Source organism: Mercenaria mercenaria, chromosome 15, assembly GCF_021730395.1.
Source record: "Mercenaria mercenaria strain notata chromosome 15, MADL_Memer_1, whole genome shotgun sequence".
Taxonomy (NCBI): domain Eukaryota; kingdom Metazoa; phylum Mollusca; class Bivalvia; order Venerida; family Veneridae; genus Mercenaria; species Mercenaria mercenaria.
The window spans coordinates 36,125,945-36,147,147 of record NC_069375.1 but is presented as its reverse complement, the minus strand read 5'-3'; the positions used below and the strand labels follow the sequence as shown (position 1 = coordinate 36,147,147).

At 31.9% G+C, this 21,203-nt stretch overlaps 1 protein-coding gene across 1 annotated transcript in view; it reads left to right on the top strand.

The window, feature by feature from the left end:
• Positions 1 to 3,896: 3,896 nt before the first annotated feature.
• Positions 3,897 to 21,203, top strand: part of LOC123554683 (uncharacterized) — a 49,763-nt gene continuing 32,456 nt past the window's right edge. Inside the window, exon 1 of the mRNA XM_053525002.1 lies at positions 3,897 to 4,026. Coding sequence (XP_053380977.1) covers positions 3,966 to 4,026 — 61 coding nt within the window. The 5' untranslated portion in view covers positions 3,897 to 3,965. The remainder of the gene's footprint in view (positions 4,027 to 21,203) is intronic.

Genomic DNA, 21,203 nt, shown 5'->3' with positions numbered 1-21,203 from the left:
TTTCCAGCCGCATTAAATGCTTGGTTTTGTAAACCAGTCGTTGGTTTTAACAATGAAACAATGTATGTCGTCAGCGGATATAACATTTTCCTAGTTGGTAACATTACCAAAAAGAGTATTGTCGCGGTATTTGGAATGTTCTTTGATATGAAACAGTACATACGGTGTTACGGTGTTTGAGGGTGTCATGGACGAATGGGTGTGATACCTTTAAGACAAAGTGCTTATTTCTTTTATTACAACCGCAAATTGTTTTAATGGTGAAAGACAAGCGAACGATTCTGACTGAAGCTTACACACTATACAAGCTACATGAAAGCATCGTAATGTGTAAATTGATTACCTGAGTAGAACTTAGACCCATGGTGTTGAAAGAAAAGTAGCCATCAGATGCACATTGACCATTGATCATAGTACTTCCAATGTTTGTTATTTTTGCTGTTAATTGTATGACACAAATGACTACTAAATACCTAGATAAACATCAATCAGAAGTTCCTAATTTTGTATGAGAAATGAAAGGTCTACGGTCTATAAGTCACCCATCCAAGTACTAATCGCTCTCAATAAGGCTTGGTCAAGAGACAATGTGTTCATCGTGATATGTGTAGAGAAATTGATTCAAATATAAACAGAAAGAATGCATACTTTAATATACTTATATTTCAGGATGGTAAATGAAATTTTTATTTTGTCATAGGAATAAAAAGTGAAATATGTTATTTAATATTAGAAACAAAGTGCAGATGCTGTAAACATATCATGAACTGTTTCGTTTTCTCTGGCTTGTAATCAATCAATATACCAATAATGAACCAATATGTTTCTTCAAAACCTTCCCAGTTCGTCTTAATACGGGTTTTAATTCGTTGAAGCGATCACATGATGTCAACAAAGAAAATTGGCGAAAGAACCGTCTACCAACCTTGCTACGGACAAAGCTGCAATAATCAGATCAATGAATAATTTATTGATAATGAATGTTTTGTAGTACGCAATGAAGAACAAACAAATGCAGACAACATGATATATTTCTTCAGCTCTCAGGTGTATCAGTTATAGTAATAATTTATTGCTAAATCACGCTATGCTTCAACTTCGCGACAAATTTAAATGTATTAATAAAACATAAACCCATATATGTGCTTTTAATCCCTAAGCGAACAAACCGGAAGAATTGCAACAAATGGTTTTGCAGAGAAACGATACTTCTAATTTAATTGATTTTGTCTGGAATCATCTCAGTTGAACATGATACAAATAATTGTGTTCCGTTAAAGTTTACATATAATAACAGGACAGAAATGGACATTTTATGTTACCGGTATTTTATTGACTTTCTTTATCTATATATTATATAAAGGTATGTGAATATCAAAGTACCACATTATTGCAAACTTGGAGATAGTGAAGGCATCCATGGTAGTACACTTAAAAATATATTTATTTACAAATATATATAACAAAGCAAATAGGTATATGCTTCATGTAATTAAAAATCAATGCTTACGATAGCGATACAGAATACTTGATACAGAATACTTGATACAGAATACAGAATACTTGATACAGAATACTCGATACAGAATACAGAATACTTGATACAGAATACAGAATACTTGATACAGAATACTTGATACAGAATACAGAATACAGAATACTTGATACAGAATACTTGATACAGAATACAGAATACTTGATACAGAATACTTGATACAGAATACAGAATACTTGATACAGAATACAGAATACAGAATACTTGATACAGAATACAGAATACTTGATACAGAATACTATTCTGCATCAGGAACATTTGTCTTGTAGTATGGTTGTCTGACTGACAGATAGGACTGAAAGGAAAGTATATAATATGAAGCTTTACAAGGAATGGATTTGCCTGTAAACAGTGTTTTCTTCAATTTCATAATCAAGATCTTCCCGAGTATTTTCCCATAGTAGCTGAGTGCTTTTGACAATTGCTACTTGTATTTAAGGCAGGAAGTTTAAGAAATATTGTTACAAGACTAGTTAGTTATATGTTCAAAAATATATTTAGACGGAACATGCATTGTTACTGATTGAAATAATCAAAAACTAGATAGCTATACTGTTTGTGCATGAACGTTTGTTTATTTCACTACCATAAATTTATCACCATATGCTGTAAGTAATAGCAGGCTAGTTTTTTGTTTATTACACGAACATTCAACATACTGATACTGAAAGATTTGTTAAGTACTTTACTGGTGTACCATCGACCAGTTAGGCAAAAAGGAAACAAATTTCTTTAGGAGCTTCCTCGGGTTTATGTATTGCAACAGCTTCACTATTCATTTGCAACTGCTCGCACTGAAAGCAATGTAAAAATCCTCCACTGGATTGGAAAGCTTCGATCTTTTTCTTTCTTTTTTTTTTCAAAAAATTAGATCCTATTGTAGTACAGTCCCGTCGAGCCGGACCTGAAATATGATGATAATGATATTATGTTCAAGTCATAGATATAAATAAAGGTCTGTGTCTGTCTGATCTGTTCAATCCTTCACTCGTTTGACGGTATATATTCCGGGAATCGGCAATTTATGAAGCGTTTGACTTGGCAGTTCTGTTTTTTTATCTGTATTTCGTTCCAGTAAATTTGTTAAATATCCCTTTCCTTTTTATTGTAATTTATGTTCAAGGAATATTCTGATAATAGGTGTTTGTTTTGTTTGTTTTGTTTTTGGGTTTAACGTCGCACTGACACAATTATAGGTCGTATGGCGACTTTTCAGCTTTGATGATGGTGATCCTCCGTGCATTATTTTATCACGAGCGGGCACCTGGGTAGATCCACCGGCCTTCCGTATGCCAGCTAGATGGCTTCCTCACATGAAGAAGATAATAATTGTATCGGTATAAATGTTTACAATAAAAACTGTATATGTCACAAATGTTGCTGTTGCAAAGTTCATGTAAGGCTAATAGAAGTGAGCTCCAAAATATATTAGATGTGTATATTTTGGAAAGTTCTTGTTTTATTATTAACTTGCGTTAGAAAAAAATAATAAACATTTGCCTTTTCTTTCAGAGGTGGCCAGTTCCTCAAGCAATGGACCGGCTAGATCCAGTAAACAAACGTTTTGTCTCATCTATTTAAGGTATTTCTGCACGTTTGATAAACCGGAAGTTTCATTGACTTCAATAACCTCATTGCTCCGGATAACATAGAATGAAGCCTGTTCTCGGTAAACGGAAATGAAAAATACTTAAAGTTCATGTATAAATGGCAAAAAGTGTTTAAGTTTATTAAAACGGCAACGTTACTATCCTTCCAAAGATGAAACATATTAAAACGTTTTACACGTTTGATTATTCCAAATAATGTCTTAAAATTAGATTGAAATGTGCGGGTCTCTTTAATCATTAATAGACTCAATCTATTATGAAGACTAGTGTGTGGTTCAAATTTTTATAAATCAGTCTAGCAAAAAATCAAATACGCGACCTATCTATTTCATATCCCGATATATATAACATGTATATCCTAAAAATTTGAGAATTTAACCAAAATCTACATTGTAGAAAATATTTTGATTCGAACGTGCAGAACTGCCTTATATATATAAAAATGAGAATATATGTTGGTATTACATTTATAGGTTATATTTGATGAAAAAAGTCTTCTTAGCATAAAATACTTCTAGTAAGATTTTTACAGTTATATGTAATTACGTAATTTCAATTTCGTTATTCAAATTCTTTGTTTTAATATTCACCTTATACGCCAGTTACTTACTTCTTCTATAAACCGTAGGTACTGCGATAAACATTCACTGTAACAAACAGTATTACCCCTTTGGTTTGCTCACCAGTACTACTAAGTGAAACTCTATTCGATTTTCCGATATCTACTGAGTCAACGCTTTTGTCCGTTTCGTCATTGCTAAACACTGTTGGTTTCTGAAAGGTCTTCATATTCTGAAATTATGGAATTAATCCAAGGAGGAGCTATAGTTATGTCTCTTGTATTATTTACATCAATTCAAGGTTAGTTTGTTAAGAAATGAATTTTGATTTTATATTTTATGTGAACGTTTGTAAATTCAAAGCTTCTCAGTTTATTACGTGTATTAGTATATCAGGTCAAATTAATCAAAGACCTTTTCAATGCTTTTTTCTTTAAGATGTTGTAGTTTACATTTACATTTGTTTTAACCTTCCTAATAGTTCAAATGTAATTGTTCGACCAATCATAACAATTGTGAAAGACGTTACAAATGTTTACCCTAAAATGAATGGAAAATGTAACAGATATTATTTATATTGAACTGTAGCTGACACAATGTTTACAAGATTTCAGTCATTTAAGTGTTTTTGACTAAATAAAGATACTTCCTGTTCATTAGAAATCTTGTACTTTCTTTTCATTGGAAATCTTTCTTTTTTTTCTTCTTTTACAGATTATTGTCTAATATTAATATAAATTATGACTTTATTAGTAGGTGAATTAATATTAACAATTTCAATTTGAGGTTGAAAAAAACAATAGTCCAACAGTTTTGTATTTAGATTTTCTTTTCATTTCTAATAGTTCAAATATAAATAAACATGAAGAAAATACATATTGTTATAGTTTTCGAATATAAATAAAACATGTATATATATACACTACTTTTATTTTAATTTGTGAAAGTAGGAACATAAATAATCAATTACAGAATCAAGACACTTAGCTAAAAGTTTAAATAAATTTTAGTCGGAAAGAGATTATCTTGCAATTTGCATACGATAATGAAACTTAGTGTTGTTATTCGCTTTAGATTGCGTTAAAGACATTGGTTATAAACATTATTGTATAGTATCACTTTTCTCAATATGAAACTTTAACAGAATTAGTATGTGTTTTTTTTCTAATTTAACAGCAATATATTTGAAATACACATTTAAATTTGTGTATGTTATAGAGCCGTTACATTAACCCTGTTTAACCGATACATTAAAATTCTAGCGAAATATATTTCACTTTAATTTCATGATATTGATACATTAAAACTTCTAGCGATATGCGTTTCACTTTAATTTCATGATATTGACACATTTGCTTTTAATAACCGCATCTACTCTGTATGTCATACTTTATTAAATTTTAACAATACACAAGTGCTTGCTCAGAGCAAAATTATCAAGATGAATTTGAATTGCAAAAATCAATGTGGAAGTTCCCTGATGGTAAAATTAATCAATATATTCTAGTTGATCTAAAAATTGTAATGGTTTTAAAAGGTTACAAATAGCATGATAAATTGCCCTTACTGCAGTATACTTGAATGTTTCCGTGTGTTATTCAATGCAGTTATCGTCACATACGCTAGAATATGTCCCTAAATGTATAATAAATAGTAGTAGTGACGACCATATGTATAATTATACAGTTGAAATATGTAAAAAGAAATAATTAAAAATTCATTTATATGAAAACTAAATAATGACGTGAAAGACATTCCTGTCATGGATGAGATGGGTTTACTACGTATGGTTTGTACTGTTTTTGTACTGAAAAAAATATCTATCGCCTAAGCTGCAATAGAAGAAGTATACACTATACTTTGATCTGCTGTAATTCTTCAAAATATCTTAGGAGAAATAATGATCCATCGCGTTTTAGTCGATGAATGGAAATAAACAAATAAGCTAGAGAGTTTGTTTCATTAAAATTGCGAGTGAGAATGTCTATGAAAGCTATTGAATATATAAGTGATCGATACAACATGAATAATTAATATTCATAACTATTCATAATGTATCCTGTTAATTGAAATGAATTAAAAAATTGCTTCTGATAATGCGATTACTTAGCAATCAATAAAACGATAGTTCTTTCAAATTACTACTGCCTCTGTTTATGTGACTGAGCTGAATATTGCTATACAGTCCCTGTTTAATACAAAACCATTTAATGCAACTATTTAATCTTACTAACTTCATATGTAGAAAACCGTCCTCAAATGTAGTTAGCTTTACTAAATATATAAATAAATTGTGTATGTGAGTAGATGCCATACAGTAACAATTAATTGTCAATACTCAGTTATACCGTTAGTACCCCTTTTATACTGTGTTTTTCCCTACCGTGTGAATATGTATTAAATGTATACTATTATGTACTGATAATACACATAAATATTATGTTTACATAAATCATATGAAGAAATCAGCCGCATTTTCAAAAATCACATTTGGGTCTGATATACATGTACCTTGAAGTATATCTTGTTTAATACAATCAAGTGTAAACAAATAATTTGAAAAAAAATAATTACTCACATACCATTTTAATAAAAAGTTGAATTAAAGACAATTTTGTTTAGCATTACAAATTTACTGTTTTTTGTTAAACATTAAACATCCTTATGTCATTGTATATCTGAAAAATAATATTTTAACAACTACGTTAAGACAAACTAACATCAAATACTATTAATAGTATGAAAAAATCATTAACGCCAAACATTAGATTACGGTTCACTGCAATCAATATTCTCCCCAAATAGATTTTTCTTAAAGGAGGGTCACTGAAATGTTAATTACTACCTTTCAGCAAATAACCATTTAACTGTGAAAACGAGTTTCATCGACAGATATATAAAAGCAAGGGATTGTAAGCTTTACTTTGTTCAAGCTTCTATTTATTGATAAAACGCTTTAACATTAAGGATTACCAGAACTACCTCTAAGAGAAAATGAACCATGTTACCTAATTAGAAAATAAAATCTGTCATCTGGTATATGTTAATATTTTCGTCAGTGTGAAACGCTAAAAGTGCCTGCAGTCGGGGTCCTTTTGACATTTTAACTTGTTTACTTCTTTATTCTTAAAACAATATAACATTTAACAGAATCATAATTGCTAAACAATATTTTACACAAGTGTTGGTATTTAGTGCCTCTTGAAAATGTTCCAGTGGTGTTCAGCAAAAGAGCAAAAATAATATATCATGTGTTACATAAAAAGCGACCTCTCAAACTTGGAAATTGGTTTTCTGTTTATCACTTTCAACGACCAAACGTGATATACTATTCAATAAATCCATAAGCACTATAAGGAAGATATCTGGAATTATAGTTGCGATAATTTAACAAAACACAGAACATCTAAAAAGTGTCTGTCTTTTTATATCATTTTAGGCACTGAGTGTTCCCCTGAGCGTTTCGAACACAAATCCAGTTAGAGAAAAAGAATCCAAAAGATAACATCTCTTTCCAGTATATACAATACACATTTTATTGAAACATCATTTCAAAAAAAAACAATATATGTTATATAAACGTACTTTGGGTGAAAACCAATCAGTATTTTGAACGAGTGATCAATCATTAACACATTTTAGAAACATGTTACCATGCGCGGGGTTATGTTAAGATGAAAATTAACACTTTGACAATAAATATTACTCTAACTGAGAACAAATATCTTATTCTGTCTTGTGTGAACACATGAACCGTAAGACTACACGTGATTTACCACCCCGTGACTCAGGTATAGGTAAATTAAAACCAGAAATGAAATATGTTTTTTTTTCGACTTTAAGATGTACATCTCCTGCTCACTTTTGGTAAAACTATGAAAGGAAAACTTGATTCAGCCTGATCCGATGGCCTCAATTTCTCTTTGAGCTGAGACAGATGTTATCTGTTAGCAAGTGAAACTAAACTGAGAAAACATTTTTTCCTGTTTATTACTTGCCTCGTATTTGGTCACATATAAATTTTACCTTTAGCCTGCTGGCGGCTAGTGATTCTGCCTTTGCGACCAATGCAGACCAAGATCAGTCAGCACATCCGTGCAGGCTGATCATGGTCTGCACTGTTCGCTATTCAGTCAGTAAATTTTCAGTGAATACCTTCAAATTATAAGTGGTAGTAGTACTGCCCAAATTGAATGATGAAACTGTCCATTTTCGTAATTTAGCAGGGTAAAGCTTAAAAAGGTAAGAAAAAACTTCATTGAAGCATTGAGCATAGCAAACACATTGCAAACTAGGCCAACCTCAAATAGAAACTGTAGTGAAAAGCGATAGCGAAAGGTTTGCTTCAAATACCCATCAACGAATACATTTTAATTATATTAACAATATAAACATTGGGCTCAAAAAGGGATTGAAAAGAAAGGAGTAAGTATAAAGAGGGTATAAAAAGGGGACATAAATTAAAATGGGTGGAGAAAAGGAAAGTTACGCCACCAATATATAAGAAAGTGTTCATTAACATGTAACATATAAAACAAAAGCCGACAAAACGCAAGTTGCAAAATAAGGGCACCACCTTAGTGTGGTCAGTAACATAATCGAAAGTGGAGATTTAAACGCGTTTTAGGAATATACAACACATTTACCTTGTTTTCAACTAGTTAAAAAAGACAGCGTAGATGTAATAAATCCCCGCTGAGAAAAGTTTTATTATTAGTGACAAATTACTAAGAGTGTATAAAGTAAACGTATTGTTATGGTCATATCAGTGCAACAATGTTTTTAGGAACGTGCCTGAAGTATCACGAAGAGAATAGCCTAGACAAGTGGGAATTAAAAAAAAACACAAACCCTCCGTCCATTTTTGTAGGATTTAGGAGAAAATTATGCAGAACTTTCACGCTTGAGTAACCCTTACATCATTAAATAGAAAAGCTTACTTTTCGCAGTTTATAGACTAAATCCCATGTGTACATGTTTAACTAAATTTAATAAGTAATTTGAAAGTTGTATTACATTTCATTAAGTAACGTAAGACGGCATGTGGTAAAATTTAGTAAAAGCCTCCCGTAGGTTTTATCAGCAGTAACAACTTTTTTGTCACGTAAATTTTTCTATGACCAAAACGTCTAACTTTGAGCAAGGTCTTGTAAAACTATGACTTGGTACATACAGACTTCGTAGTATGTTGCTCTACAGATATCTCCGTCCAAGTGTTGAAAATACATAATTTAAAACCATCTCTTTTTTCGTTTATTTTTTTTAGTATGTTTCTCGATTACCATTAATGAAGACTTAATATAATACGTCGTCTAGAAGAGAGGTTAAGTGTTTTTTTAGTTGACAAACTTAACATTATATACGACAACTGTTTACCAAGCCGTCATTTCATATAACTTTAGTTCCTTTCACTTTTCACTGACCCAGTGCGGAAAAAATGTGTACTCAAAACAACATATTACTATCGTGGACGGAAGACGCTATATCATTAATGCCTACTCCAGAAAGATGTTATCTTTCATTAAATGGTGTTTAACATGGAAGCTGAAATGCAATTAACATATTCTATATGCAGAAATAACCGCCTCGCTAGCGGAGAAAACGGTTTTCCATTCATCATTTAGATCTCTCCGGAACACATAGTCGGCTAAATATGATATGTCATCAAATAAGCAAACGAAACTAATGTGAAGTGTTTCTTTTTTCAGGATATTCCTCTTAAAGTAGTAGATTTACAGCAATGTTTAGAAATATCAATAACATACTTCTATTGTGAGTACTTGTAAAAACAAATGGTGAAAACAGGTTTTATGTAGTAATTTATGTATATCTTGTAATCACTAAGATTATCAATAAACTCGGTAGATAGGATTTCAGTTTCAGCAAGCAGATGACAAAACCATGATTGACAAAAACAAATCGGCATCAATTTTCAAATTCGACGCCAAACAATACTGAATCATGTCGAGCAATTGTCGCGGTTTGACTGAACGTGTTGATTGATAATCCAGTCTCATTTATATCCGGCCAACCAAAGAGTGATGTTTTAAGTCAGCGTTTTATATAAAGATTTGGAACATTGTTAATATGTATATATGTATTCTGTCTCTTATAGCTCTGTACTCGTACATTGTTGTTTTACTATGTGAGTTAATATATGCTGTACATGTGATGAGACATTGATAAAATAAAATAATAAATACCAAAGTTTCTTCGTGGCGACACACACGGTGCTAAACGTACAGCACACTGAAGTTTTGAATAGACTAATTAAGAGAAATAACTTCTATATTCACCTAGTTAAACTGAGTAAAGACAAATGTAATCTACAATAAAAAAATAAACGTTTTTTTATATGAAACAAAGAAACTCATATCTATTATAAGAATATAACTGAGATTAAAGATTACATATATTTATAACGGTAAAAACATCATAAAAATTTAATGTAGAGTAGATTATTTAACAAAAAGAAGACTGTAACATTTTTTATGGAACACATATTTGGCCAGAGTAATCTAACAAATGTATATTACCACTTTATATGTGTTACTACATCTCATTTTCTAAACTAATTATTTAAATAATATAACCGCTTAAGTTTGTATTATAAAAATTCTCTGTTAATATAGACTATTCAAGAAATATAACCATTATGAAAAAAAAGAGCGCCATTTAAACAAATATTTAACAAACAGCCTTTCTATTAACACTATTGTATTGAAACCTTCTTCTCGATACATTTGTAACTTTACTCCATGGATCTATACTTCAAAGATAGCTTGAAATGGGACATATAGAATTTAATGCAAGTGAATTTGTAAACAAACAAAGCTTGTTTGCAAAGTGCTTCCCAGTAAAATGTAAATCTTCTGCAAAACTGCACAACATCAAAGAAGCATCATTAATGACTTGTATAACTGGACTTCATTTAATACAACTAACTGTTCATCAGGTCGCAAAAATCAATAGTAAATTGGTAAACGATATGACAAAGTTGTCTTTGGCAGGAAATATCATCAGACAGAATGATCATAAAAATGCTTTCATTTGAAAGCAATCTAATGAACTATAATATCCCAAAGATAATTACCACGTTCCTTAGTTACGTAAATAATTGCAGGATAAGTAAATTGCACCGTCTGACTGTAATCACTCTTCGAAAGATTTCTTGAAAATTATCTATCATTTTGTGAAGAAAATTTCTGAAAAAGGACTTAATGGATGTAGATAAAAATGGTTCCGTCCTAAACGCAGTTTTAAAGTTCTGAATTGACTTATAAAGTGTTGATTATATTTGACATTTTCTGATACCATATTTTGATTGCATTGAAATTGGCCTTTAGATATTCAGTAAAATATTTCCTATTATGTAATGTAATAGGTCATTATTATTGGTAAAACTGAAAATGGGAGCGTGCGTGGGTTTTATAAATGAATGCCACTGGTATCATTTGAGCAAAAGTTCCTGCTGTATTTCATATAAGTAACATAGCAGATGAAAGTATTATGGTTCACTATTCCTTTGTGTTTGCTAGTAAATTGAGCCGTGCCATGGGAAAACCAACATAGTGGGTGTGCGACCAGCATGGATCCAGACCAGCCTGCGCATCCGCGCAGTCTGGTCAGGATCCATGCTGTTCGCTAACAGTTTCTCCAATTCCAATAGGCTTTAAAAGCGAACAGCATGGAGCCTGACCAGACTGCGCGGATGCGCAGGCTGGTCTGGATCCATGCTGGTCTCACACCCACTATGTTGGTTTTCCCATGGCACAATTGATGTGCTAACGTTTTATAATAATATTGAACTAGGAAACAACACATAAGGCGTAAAAAATTGTTTGTTTCCGGTATCCCGATCTACCCTAAGTTTTTGGCCAGACCTAAATGTTTTTTTTTGACCTTGGAGAAAATATTTTTCAACTTTTTAACAAAAAGTTGCAAAACTGCACTTTTTATGCTTTAAACATTTATTTATTTATTTTGTTGGGTTTAACGTCGCACCGACACAATTTTAGGTCATATGGCGACTTTCCAGCTTTAATGGTGGAGGAAGACCCCAGGTGCCCCTCCGTGCACTATTTCATCACGAGCGGGCACCTGGGTAGAACCACCGACCTTCCGTAAGCCAGCTGGATGGCTTCCTCACGTGAAGAATGCTTTAAACATGGTCAGTGATGTTAGAAATCAACTAACTGATGCTTTAATGACACAACCCCCTTATTTGTATTCATATTTTGACACAAAAATATTTTCCGAAAAGTCTCACTTTAGGTTAATAAAAAAATCCAAAAAAAAAAAATTACCGACATACCTACCCTAATTTTTTTTAGCATGTTACCGGAAACAAAGAATTTTTAGGCCTAATCATAAATATATACAAGACCGAATTTATGTTAATTGTTCACAAGTCTTGATAAGTAGTTTTATACACATAGTGCAAAGATATTATAATAAATGAATGATTTTTGCATTGGTGTCAGTCTTTGGATCGAGAACAGAAATTGTTAAATAGTAAAGTTTATACATGTCGTCAAAAACAATGTTTTATGTGGACTTAAAAAATGACGAAACATGAAAGACGAGACATATGAAGTTATTATCTGCAATAAAGAAGCCGAATAAAAACTGACATTTTGTCTTAATTCCAGACAAAGTATACGTTTATGCACTCGTAAAGTGGTATATTTGAGTGTAATAAAAGTAATACAAGTTTGAACATTTGACAGTCAGACAAATAGAAGCATCAAACTTGCCAATTTTGTTAGACATATACGCATAAATAAAACCCTATTTCGAGACAAATTGGTGGATCATGTGCACAAACAAAACCCTCATTTTTAATCGGTTTTAGCACTTTTAAGCGTTAGGCTATTTTTATAAAATGGGCTTAATTATGTAAAATAAAAGCGGTATGTCAAATTTTCATCTCTTTCGATGTATTTTGCGTTTTCTTCCTTTGTTACATATGCTTTTGGGTGAAATATAACCAACTGTATTTTTGCTACAAATCGCTCTATACAGTTAACATCTATTTTTCTTGAATATCCCATGGTTAGTGAAACAATTCCCAAGTTTTGCCATAAATATATATATATATAGATAAATAAATAAATAAATAAATAAATAAATAAATAATAGCAGCTGACAAAATATGTATAGACTAAGAGAATAACGTTATATTTCGCGCTTTTGAGGTAGTCTGCTGACATCCTTTGTTTTGGCCTTAAGCATGATTCCTATAGGAATGAATCGAACCATTTTCCATTACTTATTCCGTACAAATTAAATATCAAAGGTAAAACAAAAGATGTAAAACAGTCTAGGCTAGCAATGCCAAAGCTACAGTTTCGTTAGAAGTATATTTTTGTATGTATGATGCAAACATATCCAGGATGTGTGTATCAAATATAGTTGACCTTATTTAGCCGTATTAAAGTTACCTAGGCGTAGGAGCAAGCACTCGAACTTTTGGTCCAAACATCTTTATTCTTTATTTTCACAGAAAAGAATAAAGCAGAAAGTACTGACAATGTCTAAATATGCATAAAGATAAGAAGTGTAAGTATTCGTTATAAAATATAAAATGAAATATTGAAGAATAGCGTGCGTGTCCAATCAGTTTTGGGAAAAACATGGATAGCTTTTGAACCCCACCCCTTTAAACCAATAACCGCTCCCTTAAACCCTTAACTCCCATAGTAAAGTAGTGAAATATGAAGTTCAAGTTCGAATTCGACCTATATTCATTAAGATCTCATTAAGTTTACAAGTGAACATTTCATAGAAAAATACAATTCAAATTGTTCAGATCCGACTGGCCAGATATCTAATTTATATATGCTGGTCTTTTTTCGATTTTTGTACAAGAGACCAGAGTTAGCAGCGTGTAATAAATTCATTAGGTGGTCCCGATAGACATAACTGTAATTTTGTTTCGACAACTTAGAGTATTTTGGAGCGAAGTGGCAAATAGCAGCATAACATCTGTTTCAGCCTATCAATACCATAGATCATTAGGCAAGAATAATGGAGAACAAAAATACCTCTATTAGTTTTTCGTTTTTTTAAATGAAAAGGTCAACATTTAGGTCTTCCTTCAGTCTTTTTATTATGGACACATGCATTAGCCTAATACTAAATATAGTATATACATGTTCAGCATTGGCTATTATCGCAATTTACTTTAAATGATAATCTAAATTTAATGTTGTAGTATATTACTCTTATTACGTGGGGTATGTTTGTACGTCCATTGAATAATAAACGTGTGTTATATGAGCTCAGCAACCGATTTATATTGTTTATAGGACAGTTAATTGTCTCCACATGAAGCAATCTTTCCACAGATGATTGTTACAAAAAGTCGAAAATATGCCAAGAGATGGTGGTCCCTTCAGAATACCTTCTGATATATACTTTTTTTATTAGTAGTATTATTAAATCACGCTTATTTAGCACTCTTCTATTATTAATGTATAGCAGTGTGCCCAATCACGTGATCGCGCTACGTCATTTTGAGCTCGAAAGTGAAAGTGGAAAGGTAAACAAAACGCTATTCTTGTTCAATTGACTTGCAGTGAGAACACCTCAGAGCGCACAATGTCGAAAGTGGTTGAACAGGAATAGCGTTAAAACGAGAAGGTTTTGGTGGGGAATTCGTAGTACCGGGGGTAGCACTTTCAAAAAGGTTTCGAGTCATGTGCAAAGTATTAACACAATATACATGTATTGAATAAAAAAACTTACACCATGATTTATAATTTTTGTTTACCTTTCCACTTTCACTTTCGAGCCTGTATTGGGAACAAAATGACGTAGCGCGATCATGTGATTCGGCACACTGCATAGGTTCAAACGTGGTTTACAGAGGACACTTTAAAAATAAAAACGGTAAACGATGTGTAAGACAATATACGGATATACTTCACATTTGGACATCTTGCAAATCATCAAAGAATCGCAACATATAAAATAGCATTTAATTCTTAATTACTCACGTCACATTTAATAATATGTTTTCACTTTTTTATAGATTATTGCTAGGCTATGAAAGTCATTCACTATTACAATAAGCTTAAACTGCTGTAAACTTGGCTCATACTGGCAATGATAGAGCAGTAAAGTAATTATTTGACAATAACCTGCAAATAAAACATTTGACAAAGTTGACTTTTTGGCAGTCCGTTTTTACAATTTGGTTATCATTAATATATAAAAAAAATATATCCTCTTAAATGGATTCGCAGATTCGCAAACAAATCTCGGCTACTCAAAAAGCAAAAATAAGTGTAATATGTTTAAACAATATATTAGGTTGTTTTCATTTTTAGCAGTGCAATAGATTCATTAAGTAGTCCCTTGAGACCAAATGCAATTTAGTTTTTCAGCATATTGATGTTACCGGAGCAAAGAAATCCATACTATTGTGCATTAAACTGTAGTTATAGTAGCTACGTCCAAACTAGTGTTTATTGAATTATATGAAATGTATAGCAATACGAGTGTATACATTATTGAATTATATAAAATGTATAGTTATACGAGTGTATACATATGTATTCAGTCTGAAATTAAGACACAATGTCATCGTTTAATGCCTACGAAAGTAAATGCTTTCACAGTAAGCCGTACGTTTGCAGTATGTCTATTGATGTACATTCGGGAGTCAAGAAAGTTTCATTCTTTTATTCAAACTAATTATTTACTGTATCCACAACAGAAAATAACATCAAGTTTTATTTTAAAAAATGAGTCAACTTACACATTTAATTCTGTCAGAAATGTACCTTTATAACAAATGGACATTTTTTACTCTCTTTATTATATTATTTTGTTATGAAATTTGTTTCAAATGCGAAATATCTTTTAACGAGCAAATTGTCTCATTTAATTAGAATGTGTAGAGTATTTGAATTTTAATTAGGAGTTTTTTAAATTAACATTTGAATATAATGCCAGATTACGTCTGATTCCCGTAGGGTACATCTTTAAAGACATTCAAATCCTACTACCGGTATGCTTGTTTTATGGTTTACTATGACTATGACATACCACAGAAGAGCCTTTTTATTTCTTTATGTTAGATTTGTCAGTTCAATCATTTCCAAAGTACTGAACATTTCTTCCAAAGTTTTGCATGATTTTTTTTTCTGATTTATTGGCATTTGTTTTGTACACGTGTGTTTTTTTATTTCAAAGTAGTCATAAACGGTCATATGCCTTATCATAATTTGTCTTTATATCGACACATTATTAATTGCTTGAATATTTTAAAAGAAATATTTAAAGAAATCCTTTAAAAAACAATCTATAAACATTTTAAATGTTTGCGAGAAAACATCAATGAAAAGGTACACGTATTTTAGGAACGGATTTTGTTTCAATGAATAAGAAAAGTGCAAGTTAACATTTTTGTCAATATAGTTTTTAAACTGATATTATGGTGATTATCGTTGCAATATAGAACAGTTCATTAAGTTCTTTTAAGTAATACCACTTCTTACATTCATTTTATTTCGTGATAATTCCTGCAAGAGACATATCAGAGAAATATTGATTACCAATTTCGCATTGATAATTGCAAACTTAAGTAGAGTTATCAATCCATTAATCAAAATACATCTTGCCATTTTAAGCGCGTTGTCATCACTGGTTCATGATTAACTTTTGTTCCTTATTTTGTCCCCTTCTGGCATTATTGTTGATAATGGCAGATAACAACTTGGTAGAGCCGCCACACGTCTGTAAGCATACTTAGTAGGTTTGTGCAATTAACTGATATAGTTTCCTCGTAATATTGGGTCATGGAGTTCATTCATTTCTTTGTGTATAATAGGGTTAATAGCTCATCCTAACCAGGTGCTAGTGGGCAATAGGGGTACTCTACATTCCAACACTCAACCAAACCGACTTTGCAGTTAGTTTTTTCTTGGCTGCGTCCTATGCTTTCAAAGAATCAGAATTCTTCATTCCTGGTAGTTTTTGAATACATAAAAAAACTTAACACAAAAGATGTTCTCGGTATCACTGCATTATGAAAAGTTCTAACAGCAAATGTCAGACGGTCTACTCCAGAACCTTGTAAAAGCTTCTTTACTACTACTTCGAAATTTAAAGAAAATTAAGAACATCCCATGAGTTATATAACGATATTAAACGATTCGTATAAAGTGGTCATAGAGCTGATATCCTAATGCTAATGTTGGAGATGAGATGAATTCTACATCATAGAGATACTAAGTATATAAATATCAGGTCAAGACAATCAAAGATGCAATAAGAGCTTCAACATTACATTAATATAGACTTGAATACTGCGGATACTCGTCGATCAGGCTACTTCTTTACTAATTATTCGACAATTTAATTGACTCCATGACTCCAACACTGTTAGCAAGAAAACGTCCCACACGGACATTGCTTAGGTCGAGGTTGTTTAAAGACAATATCAGTGAGAATCTATGCAAACCGTGTACGCATATCTTTATTGCCTTTCTTTAATTAGATACTGATTAGGTAAGAAGTATTTTCCATGTTTGTATAACCCCCACCAATTTACATTAATGCCAGTGTATATGCCTTTGGGTCATTAATGGATATTTCGTTTAGAGCAATTTATAACTTCTCATTTGTACTGTCGGGGTCACTTTGTCAATACCAAGAGGTTACTATACGGCTTGAGCGTGTCTTCTTGCCAAAATTGCACACCCAGTATTATAATTACCCAAGAGCTTTAGTTCAAAAGCAATTATGAGCCTAGGCTAGCCATTAAAGCTAGAAGGCACAACCATCCGTTTATTGGCCTTTTTATAATATACCTTCGCTTCATATGTCTTGGTATTTTCATTTTACATATTTTCCACAAACATAAAACATTGTATTGCTTTTGTATCAACAATGACATCATATTATGGCTCGAGAGACTTCAGACTCACATACAGAACTATATTTGAGCCGCGCCATGGGAAAACCAACATAGTGGCTTTGCGACCAGCATGGATCCAGACCAGCCTGCGCATCCGCGCAGTCTGGTCAGGATCCATGCTGTTCGCTTTCAAAGACTATTATTATTAGAGAAACCATTAGCGAACAGCATGGATCCTGACCAGACTGCGCGGATGCGCAGGCTGGTCTGGATCCATGCTGGTCGCAAAGCCACTATGTTGATTTTCTCATGGCGCGGCTCATTTATACTTTTGCATAGCCGATATGTCACCCAGTATTTTCATACCCCTGTTTGAAGTACCAAAGACATTGTTACAAATTTATTGAACTCAATATATTTTGCCGTTCCGTCTAGTCTTTGGATCGAAAAGAATTGTGTATTACACAATAAACCCAGTTTTTTTTAAAGTAATGCTTCTTTGATAACAACATTACGAGAAACTAGAAGATATAATATCGGCCAAAATTAAGTATCACTTTTTTCTAAATTCAAGACAGAGTATGTGTGCATGCATTCGCGAAATGATATATTTGAGTGTTTCTTCATTAGAGAGTCAGACAAAAGGAAACATCAAAATTGCCAAGTTAACATTTAAATGAATCATGTAAGTGAAGTGTTTCCGAAAACACCCTTCCATTTTTTAATCATTTCAACACATTCAAGTGTGAGGCAATTTGCATAAAATAAGCACAATTAGGAAAAATCAGCGCTCTTAGACAACCTTTTTTTAACGTTTTCTGCTTTAAATCTGAATGTAACAAGTTAATGTTAATGTAACAAACGAGTCTTCTTCACATGTAAAATGTTTTTAAAAAGCTTGTTTTTTTCTCTGTGTGTGCTAAAGGTCCTTTAACCTTAATTTTCCTTTCAAACATGACAGATAAATCCGTACAATGTTGTATTCAAGAAACCTAATGCATCGTCGTCGGCATTAATAAAGTAACTCCGAGTTCTTGCTAACTTGCATATGTGATTATCCAGTGGCCTTATTTCTGATAATATATAAAGTTAATTAGTTTTTACTAATGTCTTATCATTTGCAGACATCGTATTGACTCGATACTCAATTCCCTTTTGTATACTATAAAAAGGGGTGACGTAGGGAACACAAATGTAAAACAGCTGAAACATAAACTCGTTGAAGCCGCATTTTTGGGCGAGTGAGAATATTACCAAACTTTGCTCTGACAAAAGTTTTCTGTATCACAGATGTGTATATCAAATTCAGCTGACCGTTGAAACTGATAGTTTTTGTTGGGCAATAAAGTTAAGGGATAATATAGTAAACATTTTCAATTCATTTTAAAATTGAACAAATACAGTAAGTAGTTTTCTCTCACTACGAATAAGACATGTATTTGCATGATTGTTTCGTGTATCTTATACGAAAATATAGTTAGCAGTGTTAAGTGGTCCCGATAGATACAACCTCAATTTAGTTCATACAACTTGACGTATTTGTGAGCAAAGTGTTCAATAACAGAGTAACATCTGTTTCAGTCTATCAATATCATTGATATTTATGGAAGAAAAAAGTACAAGAAACACTTAGTTTTTAGTTTTTTATTGGTAAAAATAAACTTATATATGAACATATATGTATTAATAATGGACTTACTGACCTTACAAAGCTGGTGCCCTACATTTTTTCGATAATATACATGTTTTGTGTATGTGTCTATGCGTGGTTTTACGCATAGGTATGTACACTGCTATTAGATTTTGTTCTTGTTCTTGAAAGATGGCTATTCCTTTTGGCTCCTTTTTTGGAACCTTGTACCTCTACATTATTCATCATTATATATACATTTTAAAACACTCCCTGTTTATGTATTTGTTTTACTATATTCTGAATTTACTTTGCAAAGTACTTTTACATGAATAAAATACAATTGAGGAAATTTATTGAAGCCAAAGCTTTACCTATTTTCTCTACCTGTGGTTTATTTATATATAATATAAAAGGCTCCACGTTTCACTATAATGACCCGAGATATAAAACTGAAATGTATGTCCTGTCCGAAAGCCTTTGGTTTAAAGGGGTTTTCCTTACATCCGGAATTTTTATTTGTATCTCATTGAATAACATTTGTTTAGCCTTAGTATTTTGGTCTTACTGATGATGATATTACAAGAAGCGATAATTCTTCGTGGACTCGATCGTTAAATATTTCCATTTTGAAGTGGATAAAAATCGCTGATAGTGTTACATTAACAGAATTTAATTTACAATTTTACACTTTAGTTTTAAAAGAACAAGTATAAAAACATTAACAAAATGTTTAGAAATAGCATTTTTAACTCGCCCTGTGTATGAAAACATCGAAATTGATATATGTTTTCACAATATATTAGATTATGTGACACAATTATGATCGGTAATAAGAGAAGCCCCTCGAGACAAAATGCAGTTTAGTTGTACGGCATATCGATGTTATTAGAACAAAGCGGTAAAGGTTTATAGTATCTGTTATACCCTATTGCTAACAGAGGGGTCAACTGTGTCTCACTTTGAAAAACGTGTAAATGATTATCAGCCCATTCATTTGTAATAATGGTTTAAGGTGTTCAATGTCTAATAGATATTAAAATTTCAGTTAAGAATCTCTTTTTCAATATACTGTATGTTCTCGATCAGTTATATTCAAGAATGTATTACTAAATACAAATACAACTGTGCATCAATACAATAACATTTAATTCAGTCAGCAACATAAAAGCGACATGATTACCATACAACGATATCGTTACCATAAAAAAGCAAAACAAGTGGTTCGAACCTTACACCAATATGAGTAATAGTAATTTGAAGCATATATTTACGTAAAACATTCTCTAATTAAGTTAGAGCTCTGCGACATGGCCATTAATTAATAATGAAGTCATGAAAACGTTTTACTTTCATACCAATAACCTACAGTATAGTTTCTTGTCACTTGCCACGATGATACTGAAAGAATAAAGAGGTGGAAATGGTAATAAAGTAACAATAGTTTGACCAAATGAAGTAGATAACACGACTCAAGCTTATGCAAGTATAGAAAACGTCTAAAAGTGATGAAACCTATAAAGATGAGAATTTACTGAGCATATGTTTGTTTTTAAACAAATATATTATTCAGTAAAATGTTCTTTAAACAACTGTTGAAGTGTCTTTTGAGATTCTACTTGTGACAATATTCCGCAGGCGTATAGCCTCTAAAGATTGTGTTCAAATATATCAAAACATGGTTCTTTAATGTATTATTTCTCAAAGGAATACACATTGCCACGCAATCTGACTAAAGTACTTGATCTTCTAAACGAAGATCTGAGAACGACCCATTCACATTCGTCTTCTGTATATTTTGGATTTCCAGTATTGCTATTTTTATTTTATCCAATCAGACGACTTGTTCGAATGTCAAAGAGTAAGAAAATGTGCAGTCATTCTAGGTCTCGAACCCGGGACCCCTCGCTTACAAAGCAAGTGGCCTACCGACTGAGCTAGCCGGCTATCTGATACATTACGACATAAGAATTGTAAATAT